The 25865-nt window shown below is 54.9% G+C and overlaps 1 protein-coding gene across 2 annotated transcripts; it reads left to right on the top strand.

Moving 5' to 3' along the window:
- The first annotated feature begins 22 nt into the window (after window positions 1-22).
- TWF2 (twinfilin actin binding protein 2) lies at window positions 23-22806 on the top strand. Of its 2 annotated transcripts, none has more exons than XM_021533633.3 (9): window positions 23-155; window positions 9383-9460; window positions 13162-13335; window positions 14601-14696; window positions 15418-15522; window positions 20330-20455; window positions 20548-20698; window positions 21100-21221; window positions 21390-22806. In XM_021533633.3, the coding sequence occupies exons 2-9, from the start codon at window positions 9422-9424 to the stop codon at window positions 21555-21557; spliced, it is 981 nt and encodes a 326-aa protein (XP_021389308.1). In that variant the 5' UTR covers window positions 23-155; window positions 9383-9421; the 3' UTR covers window positions 21558-22806. The 2 variants fall into 2 exon arrangements, with proteins under 2 accessions (XP_021389308.1, XP_021389318.1); XM_021533643.3 differs by having other exon boundaries at window positions 28-155; window positions 13157-13335.
- The last annotated feature ends 3059 nt before the right edge of the window (window positions 22807-25865 follow it).

Genomic DNA, 25865 nt, shown 5'->3' with positions numbered 1-25865 from the left:
GCGGTCCCGCCCCGGGGCGGCGCGGAGCGGAGCGGCCCCGCGCTCCGGAACGGGCGGTGCTGCCTGCCCAGCCGTTTCCTGCCCGGGACGCGGCGGAGCGGAGCCGAGCGGAGCGGCGCCGAGCGGAGCCATGACTCACCAGACCGGCATCCACGGTGAGCGGCGCCCGCCGAGCGCTCGTGTCCCCCCGCCCCACCCCGGGGGCTGCCCCGCCGCTCGGCCCCCGCCCCGGGCCGGGCTGCCCCGCTGCGCCCCCCGCCACCGGCACCCCGCGGCCGCGCCCCGCGCATCCCCGGCCCCGCCGAACCCGACAGAGCGGCGATGGGGGCGATAAGCTGAAGCTTCCCGAAAGAGCCGGCGATTAGCGGGGGAGGGGGTCGCTGAGGCTCGGAGCGTTTGGGTGCCGAGGGGAGGTGCGGGAAGGGGTTCGGCCCCGGGGTGCCGCCGGTGCGGGGCTCTTCCGCATCCTTTGTCTGGGCTGATGCTCAGCACCCGCCGCGACGTGCTCGGACAGATGTGTCGTGCTCGGACAGATGTGTCGTGCTCGGACAGATGTGTCACGCTCGTCTGCCTGGCCGCAGCCCCGGCCACCGCTCCCTTGCCTACGGGGATGCTCGGCTTCAGCTGCTCCCCAGCCCAGGGGAGCTGCGGAGAGCCCGAGTGAATTTCTGCTTCCCGATTTCTCCACCCGCTCCCCACAGGACCCCGCCAGCACCCCGACACGGCGGCTTCTGCGTTTCTCTGTGTGCTTGGTGCATGACTGACTGTGTGTCCTCACGGTATTTCCCTCCTGCCCCTCGCCTTGCCAGCTCAATTAGCAATATTAATCAGGAGTAGAGGTGCTGCATAATTTATGTAACCGAATCAATATTCGAGCAGGGATGTGAGAGCAGCTGCCCCTGGAGCCCCGCTCTGTGCGGTCGGGTGTGAATGCAGCCCGCAGCGTGTCCCGGGAGGGAGCTGGGACATTGGCCTCACAGCTCCCTCTGCTCAGCACCTTTGTGCCGGGGTGGGAATTTGTGTCTGCTGGTCCTTCGTGGCAAGAGCATCCTTGTTCCTTCAGCATGGTCGAGAACATCCTTCCCCTCCAGTTGCTTCTGGAGGGGCTGTAACTGAGAAGTGGCCAGCAATGATGCTTAGATGTTTCTGCTTTTGCTCAGGAGAGCTGGTGCTTGTTGATGGTGTTTGGGTTCAGGTTGCTTCTGGCTTAACCTGAGATGCTGAAACATATGCTCTAATTAAATCTTCCTTGTTTTGTAAAAATACAACAATAATTTAAAAAGTTAAAAGTGAGCAGGATGGACCCCTGCTGCACCTGAGCTCTGGGTGTGCTGGCCCTGCTCTGCAGAGCTGTCCATGGGGTTTGGGCAGGCAGGGCCTGCTGCACTATGTGCCCCGGAGGCTGCTGCCTGTTGCTCTCTGTCCATGCCTGGCTGCTCCTGTGCTGCTGGTGCTGTCCTTCCTGGCACCCTGCAGCTGCCAGGGAGGGAGATGTGCCAACCTGGCTGTCTCTGAGAGCGCTGACCTTCGCTGACCTTGGTTGCCCACTGCTAGGCAAGCTGTGCCCAGTGCTGGGAGTCACCGTGGCACCGTTGCCCGTAGGATGTGACGTGCCCGTCAGTGGGAAAGGGGAAGGGACTTGACTTCCCCCAAGGAGCTGCAGCGGTGCATGCGGGGATGGACCTGATGACTGTCCTGGCAGCAGATTCCTGGGCTGGGGGTGCTGTAAAATCCTCCCTGTGGTTATGGAAAACAGCTTGTGCTGGGTGGTCTCACTGTCACAGCATCTCGGACATCTCTGGGTTCTCTCTCCGTGCCCTCTTGCGCCGTCTCTCTTCCGGGAAGCTGCTCTTTCCTCTCTGAATGCAAATCTGCCCCTCCAACACCTGTGATGCACAATTGGGGTGCTCCAGGCTTTAAGGGACCCCTCCCTCTCCCCCCTTCCGAGGTGGGTTTGGGATATTTCAGGCTGCCCCACCCTGTCAGGGGATTGAATTATTCTGTTTGCTCAGCAAAGAGCAGATTCCATATAGAATGAGGAACAGCAATACCACTGCTACTTTCATCCCCTTTGCTGAGGCACTGAGATCTCTTGTTTGCTAGGAGGAGGGATTATTCACTTCTTCCTGGTTTCTGGGGCCTTGTTTTCTTTCTGTGTGCCCAGCATTTTCTGTTCCTTCATTCTCATTTCTCCTGTATTTTCAGGAAGACATCTGCTCCCAGAGGAATTATGATCAGATTCCGCAGCTGGCTCAGGGGAGGTTGCAGACAAGCTGGCAAGGGATTTTGCTTGACACGGTGCTAGATCTGTGTGAGGCAGGGTGACGTGGTGGTGGTGGGGGGAACCCCTGGAGCAGCCCCTGTGGGAGGTACTCCCACGTCATCCCAGCTTTTGGGGAGAAACAGGTGGAGGGGAAGCTCTGACAGTGAGAGCTGGGGGGGTCAGGGAGTGCAATCAGGCCTGAGCCTTTCATGCAGGGGCAAGAGGCTAATTATTATTTTTTAGGTATCTCAGGCAGCTCTCTTGAAGGTGCTGGCAAGAAAACCAGGCTGCCATGGAGACTGCCAGGCTGGGGAGGCTATTGGAAGCTCTCAAAGGGTGCTGTGGGCTTCCTGGGGCTGAAAACCTGCTTTTTAGCTACAGCTGGGAGGATTTATTGAGTGTTTTTGCAGTCCCTGTTTTGCTCTGAGTGGCATTAGATTGGAACAGCATTTGCTGCCTGAGCTGAGAACCTTGGGAAGGCGATGCTGAACCAGGGCTTTGATGCTGGTGGGAGGTCATCTGCTTTCAGTTGCTTCTGGGATCTCTTTCAAAACCACTGAGTAGAGAGAAAAAGTCTCTTAGAGGGTATTTTTTTCATCTAGAAAGTAGAGAAATCAAATGCATTTTGTTTCTTCAACCCAGAAATAGAGTTTGGTACCTGCTCTTTCTGGGGGAGGCGGTAAGATCTGGGAATAGGGGAGGACCTTGGCTCCCATCCACAGCTGAGCTGCACTTTGCCCCAGGATTTTGCTTTGGGAATGCATCTGGTAGGAGTGAAGGTTTGCTTCAGGAGAAGCATAACCATGGTGCACATGGGCAGGAATGCTGTCAGATGGGTAAAAAAAGAGTAAGGTGGGACCCAGGATCTACTGTGTCTGAAAAGTGTTAGTGGAAAGCAGGCAGCTTCTTGTCCCTTTAGTGAGAAGAAAGAAGGACCTTCTCTGCCATCCAGCACATCATTAACCCCTCTCCTCTGGCTGTGCTGGGAGGCAGCACTGACTTCTGAGGCACCAGGATGGACAAATTTATGGGGCACCTTTGGAATGCTGGAGGCACCCCCTAACCAGAGACATGTCACAAGGTGCTATCAGCAAAGGAGAAGGGATGGATGGTTCATGGCCCCTTTATCCATGGGGAACAGAGGGCACTGGGCTGCTGCAAGGATATTTTTGAGTAGCCAGACCCAATCTCTTTTTCTGGGGCCACCATGGAGGTTGATGCCCCCTGGGGGTATGGCCCATATCCAAGTGGAGGGCACGTCAGGATGGCCAGAGCGGCAGCACCGGTGGAAGACCAGATAAATGAGATGTCAAACCCCTTGAAGTGAAGCAGTGGTGGGATAGAGGAAATCCTTTAGAAAGCATGCAGTAAGACTAAATGCAGTGAGATTGTGGCCAGGCTCTGTCCCTGGGGGCCTGCCCCTTCCAGTGCACAAACCAGCATTCTGCTGGTGGCTTTACTGGGCAGGGAAAAGGAGCAGCAGCCAGCAGCTTCTGCAGGCAAGGAGGGACCATGTGTGCTGCACCACCACTCTGTCCCAGGATCCAGCTGATGCTGCCTGCAGGGTGAGTGCTGCCTACCATGGAGCAAGGGAAGGGACAGGTAACTCCAATCCAAGGTGGCAAACTGCAGACCAGACAGGTCCTGGGCACACATGGAAAAAATCAGGTGAGAAGTAAATGTCTGGTGTTGGGTAGGTGGCTCAGAGTCTCTGGGCAGGATTTGCACTAAGGACCAGGTGCTGTCCATGCGAAATCCTGCAGGAATATAGTGTAGCCCCATAGAAAATTGGGAGAAAAGCTTTGCTTGTCTCTTTTGCTCCCTTTTCCCCCTGCCCCACTCCCTTCTTTCTATTTTCTTCTGACATCTGTAGTTTTTTTCCTCAGAAAAGATTTCCTTCAAGGACATATTTATTTATTCCATGGTGAGAAGTAAAATCCTCTTACTGCTGAAACTGGCCAACCGTGTCCATCAGCAGAAAAGCTCTCTGCTGCAAGCGAGTTGAGCAGGCACTGTGTAAAGGAGTTACACTGGGATAGACTGAAAAGAAGAATTTCAGCAGCAGCAAAAGCTATTTTGTGCCTGTTGCAGTTGTATCCTTTCCTGGATGCCCAGACCAGGAGCTGGGCAGGGCTGTCAGGGCAGGGAAAGTGTGGGTAATGCAGGTATAACCATGTTTTATTCATCACCATCTTGACTTCTGTCTGGCCAAGCATCCCTGGAACTTGGACAAGTTTTGCCTGGGTTTGTGGCTGGATTTTTGGCGGAGTTTCCCCACTGCATCCCAGGCACGCTGTGCCCCGGCCAGTGAAAGGGAAGCAGCCGCTTGCAGTGGCATGGAGTTGATGTCTGGGGAATGAAAGATTGATGGCCGGCAGCTCGGGTTTCGTCGGGAGGGCAAGGTGACTTGATGTATTGAGAGAGGCATCTGTTTCAGGGAGCATCTATTATGTATTATTGATCCAGGCACTGCGTGGGGCCACGGGGCAGGCTCCAACCAGCACAAACGTGTTGCTGCCCTGACAAGTGGCCGAGAGGCCGGAGGAGGGGACGCTGTGGCTGTGCCTCCATCCCCATCCCAGAGCCTCCCCGGGGATCGTGTGGGTGGCTCCGCTGGCACTCGGGCACCCCCAGGGAGAGGTGGCCGTGTCTGTGGCTACGGCTGCCATCACTGCCTCTCCCCCCTCCGGGCTCCTTGCAGCCCGGCTCTGCCCAGAGGAGCTCACTGGGGCTGTAAACAGCAGAAAAAGGCTCAGACTGGGAAGAGTGTTTGGCAGGGTGGTACCCACAAGCATCATCGTTCAGCAGTTCATCTCTCTCTTAAACAAGAGGGATGCTTCAAGCCTGGCAGTGAAAGCTCCTGGGGACTGATCCAGGGTGCATCCCAGCACAGGGCTACCATTCATGTCTGTCAGGAGGTGCAAGGGTCTGGCTGCGCTGCTGCTCCCTGGGCTGGGGGAGTTCAGGCTTTGCTCTGCACCTTTTGGTCAGGGCTGCCAGAGGGCAGGCACTGTCCTGCCCTCCTCCCACCAGCTCCAGTTCTCCTCTGGCAGTTTGCCTGTGTGGTCAGGGCCGCCTGAAGGCCACTGCTGGCCAGCCATCACCTCCTGCCACACCGTGAGCTGCCCTGCTGTCAGCAGCTGGCTCTGCTCAGCCCTCCATCCCACATGGGTGGCAGGGGACACTGGGCTGGGAGGCTGTGTGGAACAAGGGGACCTGGGACATGCTGTTATCAGGCTTCTAAATGCTGGCTGCTTTTGGGAGAAAAAAAATCTGCATCCTGCAAACAGGTGGGAGAGGGAGGTGCTGCAGGACTCAGTGGCTGAAGGTGATTTTGGGCTGGGGTGTGTGCTCACCAGGGCTGCCTTGTAGAAATAAAGACCAGAAGGTTCCTCAGGTGCCACTGGGCTCACACTGCCTCAAAGCAGCAACATCCATTTTCCAGGGCAGGGACAGGGACGTGGTGTCCTTCCCAGGGTTTGAGCACCTTCAACATGAGATTTCCCAAACTCCAAGGTGGGTCTTGATGTTCCTGGTTGGAAAACCAGTACAAGCTGTTCATGATTTTTCTTCTCTTCCCTGGGCTGACCAGCTGCAGCTCCTGCACACTTTGCCCTCTGGCACAGGTGCTGTGTGTGCTGTGCCTTGCTCCTTGCACAATGCTGAGCCTGGGTGTGCTGTTCGTGCTGTGCCTGCAGCCTTCTCAGCACCAGATAACATGGTCATGCTCTTGTTCCTGCCTTCACAAATGACTTTGCCTGCAGCAGTGTGAAGTGACTAACCTGGACCTTTCTCCTCTGGAGCTGCTGGACCCTACCCTGTCTGGTCCTTTCTCCAGTTATGGTACTTTGCTTCCTTTTGAGTTTCATCCTATTTCTTTTTTTCCCAGCCCATTTCTTCAAATCTCCTGAGAGAATGCTGAATTTTTCTCAAGTGCACACTTGCATCTCCTCTAGCTTCACACCTTAGAGCTGCAGGAAGCACTATTGCAGCTGCCAGAAGTGTGCATGGAAATATGGATAAAGCTGCACCCACCACAGGTGCCCAGGACACCTTGCTCGATCCCACCTCTGATCCTCCCTGAGTGAGTTACCCACATGGTTTTGTGTCCATGGAGGTTCACCACCCCCGTGTTCCCAAGCTGGCATCTGACTTTTGGAGACTCTTAGAAGCTGAGCTGAGAGCCCTGATGCCCACAGGTCTCTGGCTCTGCTGGAGGAAGCATGAGGGATCTCATGCATCTTGGCCTCAGCAGATCCACACGGGCTCTAGCCCACCTTGGATTTGTTTCTGGATTATTTGTTCCAGGATTTTCCAGGAACCCATGTCTACAGGGTGAGTTGGATGTGTGGGTCCCTTTCACTCCTCTGCCCTGTTGCTCCTCCCTCTCCCTTGGTTTTTATGGTTTCCTCACACATGGGTTTTTCAGCTCTTGAGATGTATCCTGGAGACTTCCTGGCAGAGGATGCTATGAGGCACCATCTCCAGGGTGAGGTGTCCTCCAGCTCTTCCCCCAGAGCTGGCTGTGGACTTCTCTATTAATATTTCAGGCACGTAAACCATCTCGTCAAGTCTGCTGTGCCAATTAAGTTGTAATCGTGCTGTAATGAAGCAGTGCTGAGCTTGTGCTCAAACCTTCCCTGCTTTATTCCTCTCCCTCCTCATTGGCTCTTGGCTCTGCGTTGTGAGAGGCAGAAGGGGACGCTGGAGACACTCTGCTTTTTATGTAAATGAAAATTGCTTTAAGAGAAAATTCAGCAGCATTAAATCTTGCAAGCCCCTTCTGAGGTTTTTTTTTTTTGAAAGCTTTGCTGCTGTCTCCTCTGGAAACAGTCTCCCTCCTTGGAAGAGGCATTCCCTGTGGTGCACTCGGCTTCTCTGGCAGCATCCAGGCTTTTCCACACCCCCTTCAACCCCTGGGTACCTACACAGACCCCAGTGCTTGGCTGCCACTTGTCAGCCCCTCAGCTGCCAGTCGTCCTGCCTGTTCATCTTCAGGGCACTGCCAGCATTCCCTAGAGGGCTACAGGGTTGCATTTGTCCAGACTCCTGATTTTCCAGACCCCCCACCTGCCTTTGGGTTCTGGGAAGGATGGGGTCAGACTGGAGGGATTTCCAAGCTGGTTAGTGCTGCAGAGCTTTCCTATTTCTTCCCTGAAGTTGATGCTATAGAAACGTCCAAGAGTGCTGTTATTCTCTCATAGTTTTGAAGTGTAATAGGAATTGGTGAAACCTGAAGCTTATTAAGAGTTTTGTCTCCTGCATGAGGTTTCCTGGGTGTATAAAATGTCTTTTTCTCTTCCTCTTCTGCCTTGTATGTGTGCAATAACCACAGATGCTGCCAGAAGGAAACAGCCACTCTCAACAGGGAAAGGGGCTAAAAATATCAGAATATCCTTGGTTGGGCACAGCAGGAGTGGGCTGAGCTCCCAGCTGGCACTGGGAGAGGGTGAATGTCTGCTCTGGGAGCTGGGAGACCTACATGCCCTGATGCTGTTGGAGGGAGCAGCATGTGGTGGGATTACACCAGCAAACCTTCTGTTTGTCCCCTGAAATGCCATTAAGAAGTGACAAGCCTTTGCTGGGGTGTCTGTGTGCCCATTCCTGCAGGGTCCTGTCGGGATGGCATCTCTGGGCTTGTGTGGGAGCTGCTGCCTGCAGGAGCCAGCCTGGGAGCTCTTCCTCGTTGTGCCTCTTGTCCCCGTGGGAGGAGAAGCCAGGCAGCCTCTGATCAGGGCAGCTTTGGGCTGGTGGCAGCTGCATGGCAGAGCTGTCACCTGTGGGGGCCAGGCAGGAGTTTCCTGGGAGCTCCCCAGGGATTCCTCCTCCCTCGGCAGGGGGGTTTGGCAGTGCCCCAGCCCAGGGTCTGCCCGGGGCACGGGGGCCGTGCTCAGGGACAGCCGGGGGTCCCTGGTCCTGTGTGCGGTGCTGGGCACCATCGAGGCTCTCCTGGGGCTGTGCCAAGGCTGGTGCCCAGCGCTGGAGGGGCTGTAGGGACTGCATATGGCCTTGAAGGGATGGCTTCCTCTGCCAGCTGCCTTAGCTGTGGGTGCTCTCGGGCTCCAGGCTCCTTCCTGCTGCTGGCACAGCAAAGCACCGGGAATGGAGGGGCTGCTGCTGCAGATTCCAGGCACAGATCCTGGTGTGGGTTAAGGGGCATCTGCCCATGTCTCTAATCTTTGCCACACCAGTTTCTTGAGTTCTTCTAACAAGAACAGCAGCTTTTGAAATCACAGGGCTCCCTTTGCTGTGTGGCTGCATCCAGGAAAAGGCTTGGGTGGCTTTAGGGAGAGCCAGGCCAGGAGATGATCCTTGTTTGGGGGTTGGCCCCTCAGAGCCACATCTCCTGGGCTTTGCCTTCACATGGAGCGTGTCCTGGGTGGCACGGGGAGCTCTGTGCAGTGATGCTTCCAGGGTGGCAGATGAAGCCTCTATTCAGTGCCTCCAGCTGCCTCCTGGTAGGATGCTGAGATTGGTTGCTGTTGCTGGTGCTCAGGGAGCAGGGTGAGGAGGAATGCTCCCCGAAACGCTTCCCAAAAACCTGCTGCAATCCAAGCCCTGCCAGCTTCAGAGCAAAACCTTGGGGCTGTTGCCTTTCCCTTCCCTACGGGCTCAGCTTCAAACCAGCACCTCCAGTTTGGAGTTGTGCTGGTTCCCAGCCGCTCGGGAGCAGCATCCTGCCGTGTGTCACAAGCCCAGGACGTGGCAGCCTGTCAGGACATCCTCCAGCCACCCCGGCTGTGCCAGCCCTGCCGCTCTGTCAAGCCAATCAACTTGTCACTTGAGCTCTCCCTGCCCGCACTGGCCAAGCCATCGTCTAAATTTGGGTGATTATGTTCACCCAGGCCAAGTATCAGGTTCTCTGGATCACATGTGCTCCCAGCTGCTATTTAACTCTGACGCCTCAGGGAGACACGGCACTTCTCTCCCAACTTTTTGGGTTTTGTGTTATTGTTATTTTTTATTATAATTTTTTTTTGGCCAGAGATTTAATTTTTATTTTTTTTTAAGTTTTAAATTTCTATCCTGCCAAGTTGTTCCCCTTTCTGGTCAGTCACTGATCGACCCAGCACCTGCTTTGATTGCTAAATCTGATCACGATGTTTTTGGTTCTTTCAGCCACCACAGAATTAAGGGACTTTTTTGCCAAAGCCCGAAATGGTTCAGTTCGGCTCATCAAGGTCATCATTGAGGACGGTAAGTCCCATTTTTAACTGCTTTGATTTACACTCTGCCTGTTCTCTATTTCTTCTCCTCCCTTCTCTTCACCACTGCGGTGCCAGCTTGTGTTTTTGTAAACCTCAAGGAAAATGCTCCTGGGGCTTCTGGGCATGTGGTAACCCAGACCTGAAATACAAGCCCAAACTTTGGGTGTGCTGGTGAGCAGCTCTTGGAGCCCCAGGCCAGCTCCAGTGGGGAGCAGTGACTTTGCCAGCAGAGCAATACCAGCCTGGGATCGGTGCTCTGTGGGGGCTTTTGCTGCTGCTGTGTCATATTTTATCATGGGATCTCTGTGACAGGCTGCAGCAGGGACCCTGGGACCTTTGCTGGGGGTGATGCACAGGCATTTCCCCCAGGATGTGTCATCCCACAGCTGGCAAGGAGATGCCCGGGCAGGGGGGTGCTCTGTGGCTCCAGGCCCAGCACAGGGCTGCAGTGCCATCCTGTGAGGAATGCCACGCTCTGAGAGCCATCCCATCCCCTGGGCTGCCCCTAGCCCAGGATACAGGCTGGCACCAGCCTTGCCCCTGTTTGTCCCATGGAATGGGTCCTTTGGGTGGCCTCTGCATCTGTCAAGCAAGTGAGCAGAGCTGAGCACTGATTGCACGTCCCAGCGGGCGGGGAGCTGCCCTGGTGTAGGTTTTCCATCACCTCAGCCTCATACAGTTGCATATGAATGACTTGTTTCCCACGCAGCAGCAGGGACATTCCTGCCCTGCCAAGCTGCTGTCACCACCTCCCCTGGGTGGGCCACCAGTGCAAACACCGAGGTGGATGTGGTTGTAAGGAGCCTGTGGTCATAAGGAGCCCACCTGACCTCTGGAGAGGCCACAACGTCCTGTTCAGAAGAGCAGCATGACTGGAAATGCATGGGACACATCAGTGGGACTGCAGCAGGGCTCAGCAGTGTTGGCTTTGTCCTTGGCAAGGTCCCCATTGTTGGGGGGTGAAACATCCACGTTGTTTCTTTGGAGCATCTTTGACAACAACTTTGCGCTCTCAGCTTTTTTCACTTTCCAAAAGTGGGAATCAGGTTTGTGTTAGGATAAGCCATGCCTGTCCCTAAGCCTGGGCTTGGGATGCTTAGGGCTTGTGCCACTGGTTTTGGGTTGTGGCTGCTGATGCCAGCGAGGAAGACTTTTTATCACCAATGGAAAACATTTCCCATCTCTGCTGTGGCTGAAAGGGATTTTTTAATCTGTCCATTGTCAGCAGCAGGGCCACCACTCTGCTGTCACACAGGGGACATCAGCCTGGGGGTACTCAGCAGAGAAGGACCCTTGGGCACTAAGAGTGGCCAGGCAGATGTCACAGCCAGACAGACAGGTGCTCACCCTGGAAGGGAGGTGTCCAGAGCTGCCTGGGGAGGACATGCCAGCTGCCCTGCCTGGCAGAGGACTGGGAGAGGAGCCTCCCTCTCTGCTGGATGGCTTGCAGCACCTTTTGCCCTGTGGAGAATTTGTCTTGGGGCATTTTGGAGCAGGCAGCAGTGAGTAGAAGGAGAGGAAGATGGTGCAAGGAGCCTTATGTCAGATGCTCTGTGTCTGAGCATCTCCAAGACCACCATTGTGGCTGAGTGACCCTTTGGGAGGAATTTGAGAGGTCATTTTGCCTTTGGAGAGCTACTGGGAAGAGCTGAGATTGGATGGAGCAGGATGTGCACCAAGACCCAGCAGCACTTTCCTGGCATGAGAGCAGCTTGTGCTCCAGCATGTTTTTAGATGATGCTCTGCTCCTCGCTGTCAGCAGGATTTGGGACAAGATTGGCTTTCTGGATTTCCCTGTTGGATGCATTTCTTTACTCACAGTGATGGTGTGCACTGAGTTTTGCAGGTTGGCACCCACCAGAGCTGCCCTGTAGAGGCATTTCAGGGCAAGGCAGGGAGAGCTGGGGCACCTCAGGGGCCAGAAACACTCCCAGCTCTGCTTTTCCAGCAGCAGCTCCCGGGACAAACAGAGCCTGATACAGCCAGGGCTGGATAACTCTGCTGAAGGGCGTCTGCTCTCAGTTTCCCCTTTCTGACACTTCCCAAGGAGGAAAATGTGTCCCTGAGTGGATTGAGCAGAGCTGCAAAGAGCTCGGGGAAGGTTGAAGGCTGCCAGCAGCTCGCTGGGCTCCGGCTGAGTCACAGCCCGGGAATAGCCGGGGGTGACCCAGCACTGATGGCTCTGTGCAGGGTTTGCGTTGTTTCAGAGATGCCCTCGAGCTGCCGGTGGGTTTGGCCCTTCGAAATTCCTGCAGTTTCTTCTTTGTAATGCACAAATCCATTCACAGAGCTTTGTGTTTATTGTAGGAATGCACTGAGGTTTTTATGCTTCCCTTTCTCCAAACAGGTAGTTTTGCAAAAGGTAAAGTATTTCTAGCACCTCCTTCTCTGATGTCCTTGTTACTGAATGAGAAGCTTGTGCCACCCATGCACAAATAACTGGATTGAGTAGTGGTGGCAGGTGCCAGGGCAGTGCTGGGCAGGGGAGGGGTATGCTGCTGTCATAGGGAATGTCCTGCCTGGGTGAGAAATTCCCCCTAAACCCTTCATTCCTCAACTGTTTTCCTTAAAAGCTTTCCTGCCCTGAGATTTGGAGCTGCCGAGGGTTGGGAGGGAGAGGGTTGTGCCCCAGCCAAGGGTCCCAGTGGGCAGCGGGGCTGTGGGCAGAGGTCCTGGCAGGGCATGTGCCCAGCCAAGCATGCCCTCAGGTGCTAATTGCCAAAGGCCCCAACACATTCTGTTATGGCACCTCCAGAATTTCCTACATCTTGTTCTGAGTCCTGTAATCTCCTCCCAGACCTTTCTGCATCTGCAATTGAAGTAAAAATACAGGCTGTTTTCCAGCAGCCTACACTGGTATCCCCAGCACCACCACTTTTTCACCCAGCCATCACAAAGCCTGACTTGATCCTTGCCAGGGTGTGGATTCATGTCTGTAGGATGCTTGCACCAGTGTTTCAATCCCAGCTGGCAGTGCCCAGCTCACAGGGCTCCCAGTCCCACTGCCACTTGCGTAGCAGCTGAAAATAATACCTTGAGGTGTGTGTGAAACACACAGGTTACTTTAGGAGGCTGGGGCTCTCCTGGCAGCATGGTCCTCCTCCAGGCTGGGCACTGTGGGATATCCCTGCTGCCCACAGACATGGGCTTTGGGTGTCAGCTCTGATTTTAACCCCTGTGAGGTTACAGGAAATCCAGTGAGAGCAGCTTTGGCTCATCATCCTGGATTTTGCTGAGACCATTACTTTTCTCAGCACCCAAAATGTTGGTGGTTCTCTGTGTCCCTGGTGAGGTGTTCTAGTGACCCTAGGGCTTGTCCAGGTGGGGTGGGTGGGTCTTGTGTTCCCCTGTGAGCGAGGAGGGATGGGTGGGCACTACAGAGCAGGAGGGAGCAGAATGGAAGGAAACCATGGGTGGTCAAGAGGAGACTTTGCTGGTGGGAAACACAGGTGAAGAAGAGTTGGTTGACAGGAGGCTGGCAGAAAACCAGCCCTCCACGGCAGCCACAGTGGTGGGAAGGTACACTCCTGCATGTGACTTGAGGTAATAATTTGTTCTTCTGCAGTACAGCATCATTGTTGGTGCTGGAGCTGAAGTGAACCCTTAGTGAGCTGCTACCCTACCTGGTCCTGCAAGATGAAGCTTGCTTTGGTCTAACACCACCTTTCCTGTCTTCTCCTTGCAGAGCAGCTCGTGCTGGGAGCCCACAAAGAGCTGTCCCGGCGCTGGGACGCCGACTATGACACCTTGGTGCTGCCCTTGCTGGACGAGCAGCAGCCCTGCTACGTCCTGTACCGCCTGGACAGCCAGAACGCCCAGGGCTTCGAGTGGCTCTTCATCTCCTGGTCCCCAGACAGCTCCCCGGTGAGCTCCAGGCCCTGGCACCCACCTGGGGACAGGGATGTGCCAGGGGGGTGCAGGGGGGACGGGGAAGGAGGTGCTGGCCAAGGGGACTCTGCCCTGGGGCGGAGAGGGAGCGTTCACACCCTGCTGTTCACACCCTGCTCTGGTGCCTGGGTTGAGAAATGGAGACTGCTGTGAGGATGGGGAATGTTTTAGGACACAAAGAGATCCATTGAGACTGTGTCTCTGTCCCATTCCAGTGCCAGGTGAGGAGGTGGAGAAGCTGGGATGTAGAGGGGGGAGTGGTGTGGACCATGAGGCCAGGTTGGACACATCCCACCATGGCTCTGGCCATTGCTGGGAAGAGCTGGCACTGACACTGATGTGCCTCCAGCCTGGCCCTTCTCTGCTTGAGGCTGATGCCGAGTGGCTGCCAGCCCCTCTCCAGGCCTTGCTCCAAAATCAGCTGCTGGAGAGTGACACAAAAGGGCTGGTTGGACGGGAAGCAGGTTTAGAGGAGATCAGTGGTACAGCTTGGAAAATGCCATCCTGTTGAGCACATCAGCTGAAGTTTGCTGATGTGTTAACACATGTACTTGTCTTCTATATACATATTTGTCTGTATATGTGTGTTTATATATTCCTATGTATTTAATTGTTGTATATTTATTGTAATCTATAAGCTAGGTAGATTTACTGCCACATAAATACATTCACTGGTCACATATATAAAAATATGTATACAAGTGATATATATCTAATTTTATATGCATGTGCATATTTGTGCATGTGTGCATGTACACGTGTATATATAATCATGTATATTTTAGATATGTATATCTTTCAACAAACCACAGAGGCTCTTACTGCAGAAGCACAGTGTGCCCAGGAGCACTTGCCAAAGCTCTTCCCTGCATTTTGCAGAATGGTGCAATAGAAGTGCCAAAGGCAAAAGTCACTTTTAAGTGGGTCTATGGTATTTGTGCCTCCTCTAACTCAAGTGCTGGTGGGAAATGGTGCTCTGGAGCTCAGGGACTGGATAGCAAAGCACGGAATAAACTGTTGGCTTGTGGGCAGCTCTTGGCAAGGCTGCAGCCCCAGAAATAGTGCTGGTAGGTTTTCCCAGCTGATCCCTACCTAGGGATGCTGCCATTAAAAATCAGACCGAGCTAGAAACTCGGTGGGTGCTCCCAGGAGAGGCTGAGGTGTGTGGAGGGTGATGGCTGTGACCTCTGGGCCCTCTCTGGTTCCCCTGTGTGACAGCACTGCCACCCCTGTCCTGGCAGGTCCGGCTGAAGATGCTGTACGCTGCCACCAGAGCCACTGTGAAGAAGGAGTTTGGTGGGGGGCACATAAAGGACGAGATGTTTGGCACAGTGAAGGTACTGTGGTGGGTCCTGGGCCTGAGCTTCAGAGCCTGCCTGGAGCTCGGTGTGTGGGTGGTGGATGGGGGATGCTGGTGTTTGCTGAGGGAACAGCAGGCTGTTGGTCCTCCACACTGCTCCCTGCGTGGCCAGGGCTGCTTTCTCCTGCCTGCATGGCTGTGGTCTGTGACAGAGAGCGTGGAAGAGGTGGGAGGGAGGCTGTAAGATGTGGAGCTTTACACTGGATGGCAGAAGAAGTGCCAGGTGGTGGCAGTGTCACTCCAGCAGTGACAGCTGCCTCCACACCGGGGTTATCCACTGCCTTGCATGGAGGTTTCTCCTCCTCTTCCATGGGCAGAGGGAGCTGCACAGCCAGGGCCTCCTGGACATCACTCCTGCTGGGGCCTCTGGTACTGGTGGAAGCCAGGGAGCATTCCTGCTCTTCCCCAAGGTCCCTCTGCTGCTCCTGGGCTATGGGCTCTGCCTTTCCCTCTCACTTCCATGCTCATGAAACAGCCAGAGCAGCCCATGCCACAGCCATGGGTGACTGGGGAGGGGCAGGGTGCTCAGAACAGACAAATCGAGTGTGGGATTTGCTGAAGGAATCCGAGAGCCTTCAGGTTGGTCCTCCTGGTTAGGAGGGAGCCCGAGACTCTGTGGGCTGCTGAGACTCAGCTGAAGGCTGGGGGCACGGCCGGGATGACCCCCTGTGACAGCTGCCCCGTGCCTCTGTCTGCAGGAGGACGTGTCCCTGAGCGGGTACCAGAAGCATGTGTCCTCCTGCTCTGCGCCCGCCCCGCTGACCGCAGCCGAGCAGGAGCTGCAGCAGATCCGCATCAACGAGGTGGGTGTGCAGCAGGGCTGCTGCCCGCGTGTGCATCGCCGTTTAAACCATTTCTGTCCTTCTCAAGGTGGATGAACACCCTCACAGTCAAATTGGTAGCACAAAGAGGAATTTACACTACTATTTTTTATTCCCCTTGGTTGGACATGAGCTCAGGACTGTATTTTGCTGACAGTCAGAAGATGGTTTGGGGCTGAAGGCAGGTCTCCAACCTGTGGGTATTGGAGGAAAAGCCAGAGCTGAGTTTGAAGATATTCAGGCTTATCTTTGGGCTGCAGCAGCCTCCTCTCCCATACACTTCCTTTACGTCTATAAATACGAGGGGTGCTGTCCCAAGGAACCCAGATCTTAGCCTGTAGTTGCTGGAAAGGACGTGGAAGTGGCACAGGGTAGGGCTGGGGGCACACAAGGCTGAGTGCCCATTGTTCCCTGCTGGCTTTCCACAGCCTCTGTGGTTTCACAGCTGTGGCACACTGAGGCAGGAAAGGGGGTGTGCTCACTGTGTGGGGAGACCACTTGGAAGCAGTACTTTGTTTTGGAATGGGGGAATTTCCCTTAGATGCATGGAAAGCTTTCCTCTCTAGAGGAGCATCCCTCTCTTCTGCCTGTGCTGGGGCTGTGCCTCTCATGGATGGATCAGGAGGTGTGGGAGATGTGAAGCCAATCAGCCTCATGGCATTAATTAATAGCACAGATGAGGCAGGAAGTTTCTACCTGTCCAAGCAGCTCTGGGGGTGATTTCCACCTGCCAAAGCAGGTCTGCAGGTGGCAAAGTTGAGGGACATTTGGGAGATGCCACCAAGGAGTGGAATCCACCAGGTGGGTCTTAGGGGAGTTATCCCAGCTCCCAGCCTGGAGGGCCTGGGCAGAATTTGTTCTGGAAGGATGCAAGGAGATGCCCACGTTTGGAGAAGAGAGAGGTGCTGATGGTGACTGTGTGGTTTGTTTGGTACCTTGGGACACCTGGACTTGATGATTCTTGAGGGTCCCTTTTGACTCAGCTGCTTCTGTGATCTGCCATCACCTTGTCTGGCCTGTGCTGCAGGATTAAGTAGTTTTGGGGGGCTGCTGGGCAGTGTCTTACAGGGCTGTATGGCCCAGGTAAGTGGTGCATGTGATGCTCATTGATCTGCCTCATTCTCCTTCCCTCCCAGCCTTGCCTTTTTGAGATGCAGCTCCTGGATAGAGGTGCTGCTGTTGCTCTCTGGTTTGGTGGGGGTTATTCTAAGGGTACATCGTCCCCTGTGTCAGCCTGGGCCACAGGGAGGAGTCACTGACATTAAGAAAGAGATGAAGATGAATATATTTTTGCCTGTGGATTTAAAGGTGGAAAGCAGCCAAGTGCTGGGTGTGCTAAGGGGTCTCTGTGTTGGTGTTACAGCATGGTACAGTGATGCTTCCAGCTTTGTTCATTGCCTGCAGCTTGCAGGGTCCCTTGTGCACAGCTCTGGGGCCTGGAATGTGCTTGCATGTGGCTGTTGAGTTTGGAGGAGCAGATCCAGTGCGTGGGAACGAGTGGTGGGGGCCAGCACCAGCCTGGGAGTTGGCCCTGGGGCAAGCCCTGACCTCAGCACTTCTGTGTGTCTGCCCAGGCCCCTGCAGGGTCCAGGACCCTGTGCCTCCCCTCGTGTTCAGCCAGCCCAGCGGGATTTCAGAAGAGGCACAAGGGACATGGTTTATTTAAAAGCCACCAGCCCACAAGTGCTTTGCTGTGCCCCTCGCCTGGAGCTGCTCTGGGCCCCCCTCCCTCCCCTCTCACCCTGTTGACTCACAACCTTCCAAGGCACTGGCCAGGCTTGCAGCCTTCACCATGGCTGTGTTTGTGGGCAGGCAGAGCTGCCTGGGGTCCTCCCCAGCCACCAGAAGAGTGTGGAGAGGGGATGGGAAGGGCAGGACAGCCCAAAGGGGCAGGTGAGGGTGGCGGGGCAGCAGCTTCAGGGCCAGCAGAGTGGCCTTTGACACTGAGCAAGGAAGGACTCAGGTTTGCACATCCCCCAGGGAGCTGCCCAGCCTTTGGCAAAGCAGCTTTTTAGGCTGGGGTTTGAGAATTGGATGGGCAGAGGTGATGTCGTGAGTTAACCCCCTTTTTGGTAGCTGGGTGGGAGCTCATGGAAATTTGCCACCTGCTATATATATATATATATATTTATATATATGTTTTTAATAGCTGGAAAATGCCAGCTTTGCTGAGCTGATAGTTGTCAGCAGACCGTGGGCTAAGAAACAGCTTTGAATTTGGCATTGAGCTCAACACCCACACCTGGGGAGTCTTTGTAGAAGTGTTGCAGGTTCAGAAATAAGGGTGGAGGGGGAGCTGGGCATATCCCATTGGCAGGCCTGTGGGGCAGAGGAAGGCAGCCTTGGAGGTGGGAGAGGAGGCAGGAGAACTGAGAAGAAACAAAGGTGGGGATGCCACTGCACTGGGTAAGGGGGTGTCCTTCACAGCTGCCCCACAGTGTTGGTGGTGCTTCACCAGAACCCTCCCATGAGGAATTTGCCATAAGACAGAGAAGTGCTCCTCAGGCAGGGTCAGCATCATGCCAGGAGGGAGGAAAGAGGAGGAGAAAATCTAACCTAAAGAAAAGGAGATAAAGTAACCTCCTAGGTAAGCCTGCTGCTGGCAAGGTTGGGAATCTGGGATGCAACACATGCTCAGCTGTCCCATGCACTGCTCCCAGGCTGTGCTCTGGGAAGTGCTCAGGCAGCCAATTTTTAATGTTTCTGGAAAGGGAAGGAGTAGAAAATGCAGAGGTACATGGGGGAGTTGATGTTGCTGGGACAAATTTCCATCTCCTGGTGTTTTTGGACTTCAGTGTGCTTTGTGTCAGAGCTAAGGTCTCTACAGTGCCACTGTAACTCTCCTGGTCTTCTTGCATTTATGGGACAGAAAGCTGGGATGCTGGAGGTGCTGGCAGTGGTAATGTCCTTGTGCTGCACCTCTCCACAGGGTGGGACCAGCTGAACTTGTGTGTGTCCTGAAGCCCTGGTGCTCACCCTCAGGCCCTTGGTGGTGTGATGGCACCTGGGGGATGGCAGGACAGCAGAGCTCGAGGTCAGCTGGACTTGGTGCCCACCCAAGTAATTATTTCCCTTTCCTGAGAGCTGCACATCAACACCCTGCTCATCCTCCAGGATGCTTGGCATGGATAGAGGCCTGGGTATTTTTTCCCTCATAAACCTTCCATCTATGCTCTTTAGTGAAGGATAGCCCAAAAGCTATTGCTGCAAGTGCTGGAACTCCTCCAAACCCTGCACTGGGGCCATCCTGACTGGGGAGCCAGGAGGAGATGGGGCAGGGATGGGCTCTGCACAGGGATGTTGGTGGAGACCCTGCATGCCCAGGCTCGGAGGTGCCCAGGCTCTCCCTCCTGCTCCTCCCCAGCCCTGGCATCTCCTGTGTCGTTTTTTGCTGCTCTCCCTGCCCACATGGCTGGATCAGCTCCAGCAGAGGCGGTGCAGCTCCCTCCTGCCGGCACATCCGTGTGTGTCCCCCTCCCTCCTGCTCCCCTGACCCCTCCCTGTGCCATTGACAGTGTGTCTCCTCTCCCCACGCTCGCAGGATTCCTGCTCCCAGGACTCGAGCACTGAGATGGTAGGCTGCTCTGCCCGCTTGATGCCCGATTTTTCCTTCTCCTGGCAGTGTTTTCCTGCATGCTCTGCTCCGGGCATCTGGCTCCATCATCTCCCCAGGGTGTGGGTGCTGCGTGGGGCTGCTGTAACAAAGGGCAGCCTTAAGGAGACCCACTTTGGTGCTGCCGAGTGGTTTTGAGATGTCAGCTCAAGCTCTTGTGTTTCTCTTGGCATGCCTTGACTTCTCTTCCTTTTCTCTATCAGGGGGAGGGAAATGAAGAAAGAAAAAAAAAAAAAAACCATAAAGGTTGGGCTCTATCCAAAATCCCCAAAACTGATCCTAAAGGAAAGGGACCCAAGCTCACTGCAGAGTACCTGGGATGGTGTTGCTGGAGTGTTTCCTTGGGAGGGGGTCTTGAGGTGGGAGGGCTCCTCTGCCATCGGGGTGACACCTCCTCCCTGTATTCTGTGGCAGATGGTGGGGGGCTGTTGCTGCTGCCCATCGCTGGTAGAGTACCCCGACCCCGAGGAGGTATGGTGTGCCTGCTGCGTGTGCCCTTCTCCCCAGCCCCCCCAGGGACCCCTGCTGTGGCTGGATGGAGGCACCTGGAGCGATTTGATGTCTCTGCAATCTCTTTCTCTCCCCTCTTTGAAGTGGGGCTCGTTCTCCCGGACTGGGGGGTTTGCTCGGGATATGGCTGGCAGCCTGTGCCTCGTAGGGGTTGTGGGGAAAGCAGCAGCTGGGATCTTTCTGAGCTGTGATCTCCATCCCCAGCTCCGGCGTTGGAGGGAATGTCTGTCTGCTGCAGTTACACCCACTGAGGAGGGGGTGCCCAGCTGAGTGCTGTGATTTCTGGCCTTCCCCTCTCACCCACAGGCTGCAGTCTGTGGAGATGATCGGAGAGGATCATCATGTGCCAGTGCTGGTCACAGCATCCCTGCCGGGGATTCACTGGGAAACATTTGGTTTGAGCTGGTCTTTGCTGAGAGTGAAGCAGGAGGTGTGGGGGTGCATGGCTGGGCCTGGGTGACGTCCTGGAGTGGTGGGATGGTGACAAGCACCACCATCCTGAGCCTGGCTGACTCAGTGGTTTAATGCTGTGATCCCTGTGGGACAGGTGTCAGACACCTCCTTGGATGAGAAACCTTTAGCTGCAGAGCCAGCTGGTTTTCCTGTTCCCCCCTTCCCCACCCTTTGCCACTGTGCCCTGACGCTCGAGGTGCTTTCCATCCCCAGGTGAAGACGGAGATCAGCGTGGAGAGCAAGCACCAGACGCTGCAGGGCCTGGCCTTCCCCCTGCAGCCGGATGCCCAGCAAGCCATCCAGGCTCTCAAGCAGAAGAAAATCAACTACATCCAGCTGGTAGGTCCCTCACATGGCTTCTCTGTGCCCCACTCCCCACATCCTGCTGCTGTCTCTCACTCCATCTGCTCCCTGTCCCCTCTGTCCATCAGAAGCTGGATCTGGAGCGGGAGACCATCGACCTGGTGCACACGAGCCCCACAGAGATCACTGACCTGCCCAAGAGGATCCCCCAGGACTCTGCTCGCTACCATTTCTTCCTGTACAAGCACTCACACGAGGGGGATTACCTGGAGTCTGTTGGTGAGAGCCTCAGCACTGGGAAAGGCCAGTTTGAGCCTGTGCCAATCCCTGTTTTCCCTGGACCATTGGTTGCATGGGGAGCAAGCAGGGATGGGGACAGGGATGGTGCATCAGGGAGCCTTGAGTCTGTGGTGGGTGCTGGCAGAGACTTTGGGGCCATGTGCAGGGCAGGTCTCTGGGTTCTGCCCCCGAGCTCTTGGTGGTGGGCGCTTTGTTTCCCTCCGGTGTTGCAGGAGTGCCAGGGGAGGTCTGGGAGGGGTGATGGATGGGATGGCTCACCCTCTGTTGCTGGATGTTACCTGGGACTCTGGGCTGGAAAGGCCACGAGCAGGGTGGGATGCAGCTGGTGCTCCCTGGCCACGGGCCCGGGCAGTGCCACAAGCCCTGCTCTGTTTTTGCAGTCTTTATCTACTCCATGCCCGGGTACAAGTGCAGCATCAAGGAGCGCATGCTCTACTCCAGCTGCAAGAGCCGGTTGCTGGACACTGTGGAGCAGGAGTTTTGCTTGGAGATAGCCAAGAAGGTGAGAGTGAGCCCCCGCAGAGGTGATGGAGCTGGACGGTGCCAGGGGGCTGTGCTGCAGCCTTGGTCCAGCCCCTGCGATGGGCTTGGGGGGCAGTAGGGTGCCCCAGAGGTGGCTGTCAGATCCCAAGGGAGCTGCTAAGCCCCCGTTTCCCGTTGCCGGGCGCAGATCGAGATCGACGACGGGGCGGAGCTGACGGCGGAGTTCCTGTACGAGGAGGTGCACCCCAAGCAGCACGCCTTCAAGCAGGCCTTCGCCAAGCCCAAGGGCCCCGTGGGCAAGCGGGGGCAGAAGCGGCTGATCAAGGGGCCGGGCGAGAACGGCGAGGACAGTTAGATCCCGCGGGCGGCGGTGAACGGACACCATCCTGCGGCGCTTCCCGCCTCCCTCTCCGCTGACCTGGGGATCTTTCCCTCCATCTCAGCCTTTTTTTGGGGTTTTTTTTACCTTTTTTTTTTTTTTTTTTTTTTTTTTCCTGTTTCATTCCTTTTTTTAAACATCTGGATGGCTTGTTGCACCTGGGGGCAGAGCGATGGGGAGGGTTCAGGGTTGTCCTGGTTCTTTTCCTCCTGTCCTTGTGCAAGCCCCGGGGCTGCGGGGGGAGGACGGGAGCAGCAGAGCCATGTCCCCAGCCTTGCTCCTGTCCCCCTCAGGGTCACGGCCATTGCTTTCGGTGTCCCCTGGGTGACTGAAGGACACACTCACCTGAAAGCTGCTCTATGCAAAGGGAAGGGGGTTGGGGATTCCTGTTTGAAAAGAGAAAATGCTTCTTTCCTGCCCCCCCAGCCTCCAGACTTTGTTCCCCTGTCCCACTCTTGGTGTGCACGGCCCCTCTGCCCCAGGCTGGAGCGATCCCGCACCCCCTCAGGGTGCGGGCAGGACCCCCTGTGGGGTGGGCTTTGCTTCCTGTGGGATGGGAGTTTTTCCCTGCAGAGAGCCAGGCAGCGGGAGGTGGAAGTTCCCCACTTAGTCCTGAGCTCAGCCTGGACCTGGAGAAAGGTGACTCTGCCTTTGGGTGATGTTTGCTTCCCCTTTTTGAACTGCCCCAGTAAGGTTTTCCCCCTCAGAAGGAGCTGCTACAGCCCTGACTCAGCCCTGTCCCTGTTTAGGAAGGGAGCTGAGGGGTTCCTGAGCCCTGGTCCCCCATCTCCATTCCCCAGCCCCAACCTTACCCCTGGGTTCTCAGCTGGGTCTCTGGGCTGGGGCAGCCCCATGTCTCAATAATCACCTGGGCTACTCCAAATCCTTGTGTGGGGGAACATGACAGCCCTGTGTGCCCCTGGGGATGTCCCCAGCCACCAAGGGCCATCGTCGGCTCCACGGTCTGAGCTTGGCACTGTGATTTGGGCTGCACTGGGGCTTGGGGGGAGAGCACCTTGCTGCTGGGTACCAGCGAGGGCTCGAGAGCCACCTGCCTCCCTGCGAGGATGGAAAAGGGGGTGGTGAAACCTGCCCTCTGCTTTCCAGCTGTGACGGTGAACGTCCAGATGTTGCCTCGGCGGAGTCAGGGGGTTGAAGCTGGGAGGAGCAGAGCACACTGTACTGAACGCTGTATTTTCTAAAGAATAAAGTATTTTTAAAACAGTCTGATGCTCTTTGGAGATTGCCTGGGTTCCCCACGTTTGGGCATTTAGCAGCTGTGGGCTCTGGAGCTGCAAAGCGAATTGCTTGGACATCATGAGCTGGGAGCCAGCAACTCTCACAACCGCCTGCCCTGGCTGAGTGCAGCCCTCACCACCTTGAAGGACATCCACACTCCAGGCCAGGGGTCTGGCACAGCCACACTGCCTGGCAGAGATTTTTACTGAGCCACTCCAGCAATGCCCAGAGCTCGAGCTGGCTACAGGAGGCAGCATCCCTGCTCAGCCCAGCTTTCCTTATTTTAATGGCTGGTGATTTTGCAAGGTTGTGAAGATGCTCCAAGGGCTGTTCTCTTGCCTGGAGTGAATTCCTGCCTGGCAGTGGGGAGGGAAAGCAGGAGGATGCAGAGCCAAGAGAAGAATTGGGAATGCAGTGGGGTCTGCCTGCATCCCAGGCTCCAAATCCTCCTGCTGCTCACCCAGGTCAGGCCATTGCCACGTCTTGGCTTCACCCTCCATGCCCAGGATGAAATTGAAGATTTGCAAAGCCAGCTGTAAAACGTTTTTGTTTTTTTTTTAATGTTTAATGCAAAAAAAAAAAAAAAAAATTCAACCCTGAATCAGTTTGTTTTTGACATGGAGGAGAAGGAGGGAAGATGCTGCTATGCAGGAAGCAGCCTCATTGCAGGAAAGCTCCCTCTGCATATAAATGCTAATAAGCCTGGCTGATGCCACCAGAGTCATTTGACAAGCTGAGTCACCCTTCTTCAGATCTTACTCTCCTTCTGTGCTTCAGTAATTTTTAACTTGCCCAAATATTGAGGGGGAGTGAGGGCTGTGCCCCTTTTCCCACGTCCCGTTCAGTGCCCCCAGCCCCTACCAGTGCAGCCATTCCAGGTGACAGCCCCCCTGTGCCAAAGGCCCATGGTCATGGGAGAGATGGCCAGGAGCAGCCAAAGGCTGGGCACCCTTCCCATCCTATTTCATCCTGTCTCCTGTCCCATCCCATTCTCTTTCCTATCCTATCCTCCAGCCCATTCTCCTCTACCATCCCTTCCTATTCTGATATCCCCTGTCCCCTCACATCCTATCTCATGTCCCCCATCTCTTTCCATCTCATGCCTTCCTTTCCTGTTCCAGCTTCTCTTTAAGGTCTGAGCTAAGACTCTCTGCTGCTGCCTTGCAAAAGACCTGGGGTTTGAGGCAATGCTTGGGAAACCCACATTTGGTCAGCAGTGACTTGTGCCACCTCAGGGCATGTGGCATTTGCCTGGCTGGGCAGGGGACAGCGGGGCACAGCCTGTTTCAGATAGAAGGGGCTGCTACTGGGGGCTGTGGCTGAACACCCACACCCAGCCTGAGTGCTCAGGGCTTTCAAGACTCACAGCCAAAGGTTCATGGACTCCACAGCAAACGAGCTGCAGAGTAAATGATAGCACTGTGATGCTTTTCTCTGTGGGATTCCCACATGGGAAAGGTCAAAATCTCAAAGGAGCGAACTCCTTTGGCTTTCATTCCCTGAGATCTGAAGCAGAGGGGCTACAAAAGAGTTACACCTGGTTGTAAGCTGAATGTGTGAATTAAGAGTCAGTTGGCACCTGGGCTATGAAACCTCAGGTGCCTGTGTGAAAGGGAGATGAGCCCTTGCCCTCTTAAGAGCTCCGTGCCCTCCCTACGTCCTTGGGGAATGGCAGGAAGCAGGTAGGAGTAGCAGGGAGTGAAAGGCTATTTACCTGTGGGGTAAAGATATCTGGGATCAGCCCCCCTGGGACTGTGCAGGGTTGGGGTCTGGGTGGGGAGGAGGGTGTCTAACCTAACCCTAACCTAACCATGATGAGGGCTTGGGGTCAAGCTGGAGGGTGGCTGGGGCACGGAATGTCCTAAATAACCAGGAGTCCAGCCATGCTGGTGGTGGGCTAGCAGCTCTGGGCCAGGGGCTACCTTGCATTAGGCTTTTCCTGCCTTGTGCCAGTATGTGCCCCAAAAACTTGTTTCTGGTGAGGCCACACTCCCATCCCCCATCCCAGCTGCTGGCAGTAGGCCAGGGTGCAGTGCAAGGGATGTGTCCCAAAAAAAAAAAAAATGCGTGCAAAGCATCAGGGATACCAGAGCTGTGGATTTGGTGATGTTAATAGCCATGGTAGAAACAGAACCCCCTGCAGCCTCCTCCCAGCAATGGGGAACACGTGCTCCTGCTTGCACTTGGAATGGTTTTGCTGCTCGTGTAGCACCTGGGGTTTCTCCTTTGTGTATATAGGTTGGGAAATGGAGGGGGGTGTGAGTTTAGGGCTATGCAACATTCAACTAGATGAATTATTTTGGCCCAGACAAATGTTAGCTATGGCTTTATGGCTGCATTCCTGCTTCCTCACTCTGCCACTGCCATTGTCTGATCTTAAACATATTTTACTGATTACTTCCTCTATTATTTTTTCTGGGAACGAAACTAAAGTTTGCATAACTTATCCCTACTTATACAACCCCCCATTCAATTTTTATTTGCTGGGAAACAATATGTAGCTATTTTTTTTTTTCTTTGTCCTTTTCATTGGGGAGCATTTATCTTTTCAACGTGCCATTGGATTTGTCTTTGTTTTGCAGTTAAGTGATGGACATCTGCTGGCCTCTTGCTGTGCCCTGGTTCTGCTTTCACACTCTTGCTTGCTAACACGAGTGCTAAAGGTAATTTGCCACAGCTGATGTTAAGAGGTGTGGAGGTACTGGCTGCCACGTGCTGAGGTTATTCATGTTCCTGTCATTTCAAAGGTTGCCAGCTTTGAATCCTGGGGTTTGGTTCTCTCCTGTGATTAATTTTGAAGAACTTTGGCAATTTCTGATAGCGGGTGACTTTCTATGTCTTATTTCTTCTCCTTGGTAGTAAAAAGTGTTGAATTGCCATTATAAAAACTAGGAAGAAAAACTGGACTTATAAACTGGTTTGCAAAATAGACTAGGCCAATTCTGAAAGCTTTTAGCAAAAAACCACTAAATATGCAAGTGACCTGGTACTGTCAGAATACGGCCATATGTGAGTCAACATGTTATCACCCACACACACTGATTG

This window comes from Lonchura striata, chromosome 12, assembly GCF_046129695.1.
Source record: "Lonchura striata isolate bLonStr1 chromosome 12, bLonStr1.mat, whole genome shotgun sequence".
Classification (NCBI taxonomy): domain Eukaryota; kingdom Metazoa; phylum Chordata; class Aves; order Passeriformes; family Estrildidae; genus Lonchura; species Lonchura striata.
The sequence above is the reverse complement of the archived record's forward strand: the minus strand, read 5'-3'. Positions and strand labels throughout refer to the sequence as shown.

What these genes read in the sequence shown, in the direction of transcription:
- TWF2 (XM_021533643.3), top strand. Translation starts at nt 131, where the DNA reads ATGACTCACCAGACCGGCATCCACG. An exon ending in TCACCAGACCGGCATCCACG is followed by an intron (nt 156 to 9,382) that starts GTGAGCGGCGCC and finishes TGGTTCTTTCAG; the next exon opens with CCACCACAGAATTAAGGGAC. An exon ending in GGATTACCTGGAGTCTGTTG is followed by an intron (nt 20,699 to 21,099) that starts GTGAGAGCCTCA and finishes CTGTTTTTGCAG; the next exon opens with TCTTTATCTACTCCATGCCC.